Raw genomic sequence first — 10,377 nt, 5'->3', positions numbered from 1 at the left:
TATATTCACAATAAATATTCTTATATATATATAGCATATATATAATGTGTCAGGATGATATGCATGCTCATTTATGTTGCAGAGGATTGTACCATGATACTAACCTGACGCTGCCAGATCCAAAAAGCTTGCTACACAAATTTGTTTGGGGAATATGTTTCCGCAATACCGCCCTCATCTGGCAGCGTCAGGTTACCATGATACCCCCTGCACAACTTCACAAGAAAGGCAGCAAATTAGACCACGCCACACCGGAAACTACCACCCTATTTATATTCTTAGCTCCATCTCTTAAGACGATGGAGAAAAAGTCTATGAACAGGTTGAAAAGTATCTTGCCAAAAGAAAAAATAATCCAACCATGGCTTCAGAACGAATACATCCCATTCCACTGACACATGCTTCTCTATTAAAATGCTGGCAAATACTAAGGCTTTTAACACCATAAACCAGGTGTTCCCAAACTTTTTTGGACCAGGTACCCCTTTTGGGGTAGATATTTTTCCAGGTACCCCCTCATCCTCGCAACACGGATAACAATATATTTACAACCACAAGCAGTGTTTCCTGCAGGAAAAAGCTTTGGCATGGTGCTGGGCACAGGCCGCAATTTTGATTAATTAATTAATTTGATTCATTCATTAATAAGATTAATACATTAAGATTAATTTGTATTATTGCTCTTGTATTGCTATTGGAGACACTGGGGAGACACTGGGGGACACTGGGCAGGCACTGAGGAAGCACTGGGGAGGCACTCAGGGGCACACTGGGGAGGCACACTGGGGAGGCATTGGGGAGGCACTCGGGGGGACACTGGGGAGGCACTCGGGGGGACACTGTCTAAATGTATACGTCTAAATGTATACGTCTAAATGTAGACGTTTAAATGTAGACGTCTAAATGTAGACGTCTAAATGTATTCGTCTAAATGTAGACGTCTAAATGTAGACGTCTAAATGTGTACGTCTTCTCTTATGGGGGTCCCTGGCATATCTTTTCAAATGGGGGTCCACAGGCTAAGTAGTGTCAATTTGGGGGTCCTTGACATGAAAAAGTTTGGGAACCACTGCTTTAAACACTTTAGCACTTTATGAACATGAACAAAATTGATGGGTCCCCCCTGGAACTCCCTCAGGTACCCCTGGGGGTCCCCGGACCCCACTTTGGGAACCACTGCCATAAACCACATACTGATTAGCAATTGATTGATTAATTGATTGATTGATTGATTGATTGATTGATTGATTGATGGCATTTTGATAGCACATCAGTGAGCTGGATGCAATCCTACCTGGAGGGATGGTTTAGGTAAACAGAAAACTCCCCCTCTCCCAGTGAGCTGTGGCGTTCCACAAGGAAGCATATAGGGCCTTGTACTGTTCCTAATGAAAACGACATGACATCAGCTTGTGACTGCAGTTTGTTCCTGTTTGCGGATTACTCAACTGTGCTGGTCTCGGACAGGGACAAATTGCAGATTGAAAAGGCCCTTGATCAGCTCTAAACTCAGTAGAATCTGCACCTGGCTCACATAACAAACTTTCATTACACTTGGTAAAAACTGAATACATTTTCTTTGGATCAAATAGTAATCTCAGCAAGGCAGACGGCTTCTCAGTTAAAGTGGGTGACAATATTATCACAAGAAAAGACGAAATTACAGTAAATGATTGATTGAAAAAAAAAATCTTTCACAGTATGTAGAATGGGTACATTTCAAACAAAAGCACAAGTTAATACAAAAACTGTTACTGTGTGGACGACACCATGAAAAGCACACGACTTGTTTACCTACCAGTACCTATTTCCATCCTGGAGGCAAATCTTTCGTGTGATAAAATGGCTACCAATGTAATCAAAATGGTCAACCGAACAAAATTCCTGTACAGAATCTCCTCACTTTCAGGAGCCCCCATGCAAGGTTTCTTTGACTATGCATGCACCCCATGTACGACAGCACCACTAAAGTACAGCAAATTGCAATGGGTCGATCTGCTCTACAAGATTTGCTACACCAGATACCCATGTATTGTACCTGTCAAAATGTGGAACAGCCTTCTAACATCTGTTAAGAAATGTGAATCCCTAGACTTCTTCAAAACCACTCTCAAAGAGCACTTACGAGCAGCTGTAATTCGAAACTGGACCTGTAAAACAGTTTAAGTCAAAGTCGCCTCCCCCTGTATGTCCAATTGAAAATGAAGGACCATTATCTGGTTTTATAATACTTTTGTATTGACCTGTACTTTACTTTCCTTGAACTGTGCCCATTCTACAACCAATTTTCAATCAATCAATTAATCAATCACCTGTACCACGTACCTCGTACGGTATGTTAGTCAAGTCCACCACAGTGAAAAAGAGGACAAACATGGCATATTACATGTTGTATGGAGCACCAATGCAAAGGAGGGCAGAACTGGACAAGTAAAGCTAATTTCCACAGTTGAGAGAAAATGTTGGAAACCCTTGATCCACAGCCTCACCATCCCCTCACCTCTGATCAAAGATAGGCACCTATAAAGTTAGGCAACATTAAATACAAATAGGTCCTACCCCAGGCCAGTATAGACAGCTAGACTAAGACATGTGAGGTGTTCTGTTCTGTCATTCAAACTAGGATATGCTATTTGATTGTTTTTAACTTTGGAGTTTGACTGATATTAACTGATATTAACCAACGCAAATGTGTTGAATAGTGGTTTGGTCAAAGGCCAGGCCTGTTTACTCATTCAGCTGTATACTTAAATTGATACTTGAACCAAGCAAGGTTCAGTGTTTAATTCACACAAAACGTCAGGAAGCTGATGTTTTCAGAGGAAACCTTGCCAGTGCTGCGGTGCCCCACGTTTTATAACTGTTCTCCCAAGGCATGCTATGAACAGAGTTGAGGACTCGAGGCCATCATGATTCATGTGCTTTCATTGGCTAAGGCTTCTATGCTCTGTCTAGTCTACAGTCGGAAACAAAGAGCTAGCATTTGACATTAATCATGATATTTTACTTCAGTAATGTGTTTTCAAAGTACAGGTTTATGGTTTATGCTACAAGCTATATTGTTGCAAAATGTAAAACAGATGAATGCATTGCACAGTGCACACTATAGTTAGGTCAGGTTAATTCCCTTGAATATAAACTAAGGTTGTGTTCATGGAAACAGCCCAGACATGTCAAAGACATAAGTAAAAAGCGGAAAACCTTATCTATGTCACACTCACACGTTACAAGTAAAGTAAAAATTAACCCTGACTCAGTCCAAGACACCTTGTTCTATTGATAAATCTGGGAGAAAGACCATAGAAGGACCACAATGGAAACAAGCCATCTGTACATCTGTACTTTTTTCCAAACGGTCTCATTATCTCTCTTATTCTGTATAAATAAATTAACAAGACTGACTTAACAAAGAGTGAGCAGGTGGGAGATTCAATCCTGTTCAAGACAAGTAGCCTAGGCTATACTACACTTCAAAGGAGCATGGAACTAGCAGATATCGAATGTGTGACCTTCCCATTGTTTGACTACCTCTCTAAGCAAATGAAAATGACTCTTGACCTTTCACTTAACCAAAGCCATATCCAGCCTGAGCTGGACAAGCACAAGCCTGATCACAATGCGTCCCAAGTTGTGAGCTTGTAGATCAGATATTTTCAGTGCGGGACACATGCAAAATAAATATAAATCAGGTTTTCATCACTGAACTAGGGGTGGAAAGGTAATCAATTTAATTGATTATAAAAACAATAACAATATCACTAATTTAATACAATTATCGATTAATAATCATGTCAACATCATTGGCAAAAAGTTTAAAACAAAAATAAAATGTGAACATAGCTGCAATCTACAAGCTCGAAAAAAGCTTGAAAAAATCAGCTGAACCCATTTTCACTATATTTGCACAACGCCGTTGTTCTACAAAGTATATTGATATATTAAAAAATACTACTACTACCTTGATCATTCAATTAAGCAAAAAGTGATCAAGTTAATTTACATCCACATGATGAACTCGGACATACACTTGCACATTTACATTATTATATGAAATATACTTAATAAGTATACTTTGTACTTTGACATAAGATAATATTTTATTTGATCATCCCTGCATTGTGCATCTTTCATTCACATCTCATAAAATCACATTTGGACTGTTATATATACAGTAAATTATTTGGACAATGCAATGAAAGTATGCTTTGTTTTGTCATTTTCAAAACAATGACTCACATAAACAGTGTTTACGGTGTTACATTTTCTTATACTAAAGCAATAAACATGATGCTTTAACTATGAAAAACCTATATCTGCATATCTGTGGGAGGGGTTCCAGATTTCCATGTTGTAGAATTATTATGAAGCTGTGAATCTATTGAAATTCTAAATTAATTTAAGGTGCATCAACTCAAAAACAAACCCAACGTACAGAATGTTGAATGCATTCTGTTTAAAAGGAGATACATGTTGAGTCTTATGGAGTTAGGGTGTTTTCTTTCTTCTACTTTTTGTTTCATGCTTAAAGTATTTCAATGCAATTTTGTCTTTGTGTAGGTCGAACTACGGAACTGTGGCACATTTCTCAGAAATCAGACAATAAAGTATAATCAAATCATATCATACTATTATGGTGGGAGTTATAAAAGCCAGGCAGATTTGAATGTATAAGTCATAAGGCATAGCAGGAATGTTTTCTTTACATGCTGTCTTCATGCATAAACGTCACTGCTTCTTACTTGCTGCAGCAACCTGTACACAAATACAATATGTACACACACACGCAAAAGACAGAAAGAGAAAACAAATCAACAAATGTTGTAAGCATTGACCAATCAAATGAAGGGCTTGCTACAATTAGTAATATCTGTTCACGCCAACTATAAGGCTAACGATAATATCTCATTTTCAAAATAATTTTAACTGAAGTAGACGACAGTCCACGCCACAACTATAACGACAAGGATAGTTGTGAACAATATGATTTCGATCACTTTCAAAGCGATTTCATGAACAATAGAATCACTGACAGCTCAGGTAGCCTAATTAATAACAAATCAGCTCTGTATAATTAATAATAAGCACCACAGAGGTCATCAAGGTGTCAAACGAGCTAATACACAATCATGACGTTAAATAAAAAAATGTCTTGCACTTTTTATGTCCTGCTGGCGCCACTGCATAAACCTCCAACTTGAAATCAACTTACGTATGGATTTATGCTATTTTTTATTGCTCACTGATAGTAAGGGATAAATCTGAATCTTCAAAATAATTTGACATTTACAGTTATAACAACCAGATAAACCACAGAAACTTGTTAATGTGCTGGGTATGTTAACCATGTTAACAACTCACCTGACCAGCAATTCTATCCAGATCCCTTTGGCCTTGTGAGGTGAGTCTTCGTCCACTGGAAAATACAAATGAACAATTTATTCAACTTGCATAACATGTCTAGTATTACAGTACTTATGCACTATAATGCACTGTTTAAAAAATGGGGTATAGACTAAGTAAGTTCAGTCAGACAACTCAAGGAGGATGTAATATATATATTTATTGAATATAAGATAATCAATGCAATATATTTATTATGGTTTGGCGATGTATTGGATCTGCTTTTTAGGTACTCAGGTCAAGCGCATCAGTCCCGACCATAGGGACTCCGAATCCCCCCCGTACCTAAAACAGTAGATCCAAAACGACAGGTGGTAGCTGGGGTGGAGGTGGGTGAGCACTTTGTATACAGCAGCGCACAGTATACAATAAAGCAGCAGCAAGCAAGCAAGCAGAATTGAGCGCAGGTTGTATGACAGCAGCACGCTGATACAGCAGCAGTGGGCAAGCAAGAAGACAGAGGAATGCAAACCTCTGGTTCAAGTAGCCTGGTATGAGAGAGGTTCCCTGACTGAACTTGCTCTGCGCATGTCTACGACAGGCGCAAATGCTCATAAGTACTAATATTACTGCCAGGTCCTGTAATAATAATAATAATAATACCGTAATAATAATAATAATAATACATGGAATTTATATAGCGCTTTTATCTGTACTCAAAGTCACTTTACAAAACAAAACAAACACATTTAAAAATTTAAAACTAAGCAAAAATTGTCTCGCTCCTGGCTCACTGTCACGACTGCATACTCACACCCCATTTTTGTTACAGTCTGAAAACTATCTATTCACACTCCCCAGCATTCCCCATTTCTCAATTCTTGTTTGAAATAGTCAAACCAGCTTACGATTATGTCAGTGGTAGTATAGCCTGAGCTAATGTATTAGGTTTCTGGTCTAGAGGGGCGGGTCGCGGCAGAGATCTGCGCAAATATACACTTCTATATGGCCAAAAACAGGAAATCATCATAGAGGTAAAAAAGGGGGAAAACATATATACAGTGAGGGGGAAAAGGGGTGGGTGGGGAATTCAGATTTTACGGGGGCCAGTTTCGAATTGCAGCCGTCCGTAGGTGCCCTTTGAGAGCGGTTTTGAAGGAGTCAAGGGATTCACATGTCTTAAGGACAGTTGGTAGGGCGTTCCACATTTTTGTGGCATAGGAGCGAAATTAGTCCCTTGTTTGTGCCGAATCTGGGTTGCACATGGTTTGTTGAACTCCCTCTGGTGTTGTGGGTGTGGACTTCATTGACATTAAGGAAGTATTTAGACAGGTGGGTATCTTCTTGGTGGTGTATCGAATCTTGTGGACCAGACCCATTGCAAGATGCTGTACTCTGTCGTCAACCCTAAGCCATTCCAGCCTGTCAAAGTGGGCAGGGGTGAGGTGGGTTCGGGGTGTGAGGCCCAGTAGTGACCAGTTTGTTTTGGGAAGTCTGGAGTCTTGTTTAAAGGGCCTTTGAGGTACCAAGAGGTGCATGCATAGTCGAAGAAACCACGAGGGCTCCTGTTAGGGTCTTCAAGGTGTTTTTGTTGACCAGTGAGGAGAACCTGTATAGGAATCTTGTTCTTTGGTTGACTTTTTTGATCTCACCGATCTGTCAGTCACCCCCGCCCCCTCCTCTCCCCCCCAGTGCAGCGCTACGTCACATAATTTGGAGCGACTCCCACCCAGAAGGGTTGACTCCCACTTCTAGACCAGAGCGGCCAATGCGTTTCTCCAGGCTTTCATTTTTTGCGCTGACGAAAATGAAAGCCTGATACCGAGGCTAGACCTGAACTGTCCACAGCCCTCCTCTGAGATAGAGTGAGTAAACAAAAATGGTACCATAATTGTAATGAGCATAGGTGAGGAACTATTATATGAAGATATGTGGTCCTTTAAATGCAAAACCTGAAATACCATCATAATATTTAAGAATCTAATCTATTTAAAGTCATCTGAATACATATCAATGCCCTTTAAGGAAATTATTTTTAATTGACTGTTTGATTCTAAGGTAACTAATGTCTTAAGGCTTATGACGTCCATCCCTCTCACCCGTTTGGGTCTTTTTCCACCATCTTGAGTGCCTCAAGAGCCTGGAGAACCTTCCGTGCCACATTCCTGGAGCCAATGCTAAAATGGGCAGGGCGTACACCATTCCTCTGGCGCCCGCCATAGATCTTGATCATGGAGCCTGCGCCTACGCCTCCTCGCAAGTATAGATGACGGGCTGTGGATGCTAGCACATACAAAAATCATATAATATAAACCATAAATATACGTCTCTGTATAGTACAGCAGTGTTGTTTGCCGAAAATAACTTAATTTGCGTTCTTGTGTAAATCAGTTATTGTCAGTAAGCGACAGCATCTGCTTTCGGAACAGCAGTCTATATAGACATCTCACCTTAGTATTACAAAGATACAAGCAAAAACATATAGGGCCCTTACAATTTACAATTTAAGCATTTAGCAGACGCTCTTAATCCAGAGCGATTTACATGAAGCAAGAACAAAAAAGCATGGGAATACATCACATAAAAAGCATTTATCATGCCCTTGGCTAAACATAATGCCTCAACTCCTACAATTCCAATTGCTTGTCAGGGTGGGGGGCCGGTCCCCAGTTCAAATGATTATTTTGGGGGGTCGCTGCCTGAAAAGCTTGGGAACCCTTGCTGCCACCCTTCTAGATAAAGGCTCATTCATAGTTTGGATTTCCGGTGGTGAGGTGACCACTGTTCCGGTGGTGAGCTGACCACCGGAGCGGTGGTGAGTAAAAACAGAGAGAAGGGCTGGGGCGGTGGTTTGCTCTTCACCGCGGCTTGTGACGTCATGTTGTAGTTCGGTGGTCACCTCACCACCGAAAATCCAGACTATGAATGAGCCTTAAGTATCCCACACACCTACTCTGGTGTAGAACCAGTTATCATCACAGGGGGCCAACTCCTTATGTTTGGCAAGCTTCACAATGTCCATCCATTCCGGAACCTTCAGTTTGCCAGACCTGGCAAGACCAGATGAGATATCAAAAATCAAATCACATCCACAATCTGCACTATACAATCAACTCTATGTTTAATGTCTAGTAGGCTAGTCTATGTTTAGTGGTAAATAAATAGGCCCTTCCTGTATGAGATGAATCATATGTCTCAAAAGTAACCCAATGGATATGATAAATTACAGGTTCATGGAAATACACTTTCCATAGTCAGTTAAATCAGGCAAGGAAAACTGTGTCCTATAATAGCCTAATTTTTATAACTATTCTACTATAAAAAGAAGAAATAGGGAAGAAACAGATACAAAAACAAAAGTAAAAATTACTTGATCTGTTAGAATATGCCTGCAGCTAAAAATATAATACCACCACTTCATTTTGTTATTATTATAACTGTAAAAATTACTAACTAAGCACACCACTTCACTTTACAACAGAAACCTGACTTATTAATATTGCGTTCTGATAGGCTATGAAACACCTCCACTGTCCACATTATTACAGCACCTGTAGTCTATTTGCATAAACGATCCCTGCAGGCTGCACGTGGATTTACGCCGGATAGCTGTAAAGTCAGTCGCTCGACACGCACAAAAAAGTGCAAGTCATGCTCACGACGACGAGGCAGCTTACTTTTTGAGGAATGCCGACAGTGCCCTTACAAACTCCTGCTGGTTGACGTCTTTCACTGTGACACCTGGCATCTGCAACACAAACATGAAACCCTGCAGGTGAGAAACCAACAAAACTAGCAATTCATTAGGACAATTAGCCTAACTACTCTAACTAGATTTGAGCACAACTTCCCGGTATCCCCCCCCCCCTCTCTTTTTAAAAACGGGATATTTAACTGGACTTACTGGATAACACAGAACTGACAGAAGAGTTGAGAGATAGCATTTCAATAACAACAAAGACCTACTTTAAATGCGCGCGTTGGAGTTTGTTTCGTTTCAGTAAAATACTGCGGTACCGTACTGGTAGCCTGCTGGGCGATGCTCCGAATGAAAGGATGCTGGTGGTGCTGCTTGCAGTGCAGACTGCCCTCATTAGATGGATGGACACATTGGACAGTCAGCAACCAAACATTAACACCCGTCCAACCGGCTGGCCTTAACACGTGATTGTGGGACTCACTCAAACCGTGTATAATCGCCCACAGGGCTCATAGCTTAAAACACAATCATTTAGTTTTTGTTTTAATCACGACCTGGCTCGCTGTGTCTGTTCACGTCGACTCGTCGAGTGATGGTGCGTGGCGGATGGCGTGCTGATGTCAGATGGAATAGTTGTACCGCATTCTGTGTTGAGTGAGCGATTCCAGCTGCGCACCACCAGAGGGCGCGGTTGTGGCAGCTAACTCCGATCCATGTCCATTTCCTCTGGTCTTTTCAGGAGCCAGCCAGTCCTTCGACCTCTAGTAGGCTACAAACTACAGTGTAGCCCCCAAGGCAAAGAGAATGCACCTTGGCAGAAACAGTGAGTGGACGATTCGTGCTAAGCACTGTTTTGAACTAATTTCCTCTTTCATAATTTTGACAGAAACCAAGTGTAGAAACAATAGGAAAACAGAAATAGAGTGAAACAAAAAGGTTAACCTCATGCCCAAGGTGAACTTTTGCTGCATGTTGTGGCCAGTATAATTTCTGACTTTATGCTATTGTATCAATATGATTTAAAAAAAAAATGACGGAAGCCCTCATATCTGCTAGAAATGTGGTTATCGCTGAACATACAGAATGAAGAGAGAGACAGCTGCTAAACTAAAGGGACAGTGGATTTAGGAGGCACACATCTCGTTCAACCTGCTCTGGCCTGCTGCCCCTCCCTTCCTCCACTGCTCACCAGCCCCTTGTTTACCTGTAGGATACCAACGTTTGAGGCGTTTTAGTATGCTCCAGCCTCACCATACAGAATGACTCTGTATATGGGATACTACAGTGTCCCATGTATATGAACATGGTAATTATGGCAGTGGTTCAAAGCACATTAA

General features: G+C 40.8%; 1 protein-coding gene across 1 annotated transcript; it reads right to left on the bottom strand.

Moving 5' to 3' along the window:
* Nucleotides 1-3,972: 3,972 nt before the first annotated feature.
* LOC308331440 (small ribosomal subunit protein eS19) lies at nt 3,973-9,550 on the bottom strand. The gene is made up of 6 exons (XM_080786879.1): nt 9,307-9,550; nt 9,018-9,088; nt 8,290-8,390; nt 7,440-7,623; nt 5,359-5,413; nt 3,973-4,752 (listed from the first exon to the last, which is right to left on the bottom strand). The coding sequence occupies exons 2-6, from the start codon at nt 9,086-9,088 to the stop codon at nt 4,726-4,728; spliced, it is 438 nt and encodes a 145-aa protein (XP_080643005.1). The 5' UTR covers nt 9,307-9,550; the 3' UTR covers nt 3,973-4,725.
* Between the last annotated feature and the right edge of the window lie 827 nt (nt 9,551-10,377).

Source organism: Protomyctophum bolini, assembly GCF_963924005.1.
Source record: "Protomyctophum bolini genome assembly, chromosome: 17".
NCBI classification, from domain to species: Eukaryota; Metazoa; Chordata; class Actinopteri; order Myctophiformes; family Myctophidae; genus Protomyctophum; species Protomyctophum bolini.
This window is presented reverse-complemented; position numbering and strand designations above follow the sequence as displayed.

Excerpts from the sequence above, each read along its gene's own strand:
- LOC308331440 (XM_080786879.1), bottom strand. The coding sequence starts at position 9,088 with ATGCCAGGTGTCACAGTGAAAGACGTCAACCAGCAGGAGTTTGTAAGG. Across the intron at positions 8,391-9,017 it reads CTGTCGGCATTCCTCAAAAA|GTCTGGCAAACTGAAGGTTC; the intron begins GTAAGCTGCCTC and ends TGGTCTTGCCAG. Across the intron at positions 7,624-8,289 it reads CTGGTTCTACACCAGAGTAG|CATCCACAGCCCGTCATCTA; the intron begins GTGTGTGGGATA and ends TGTATGTGCTAG.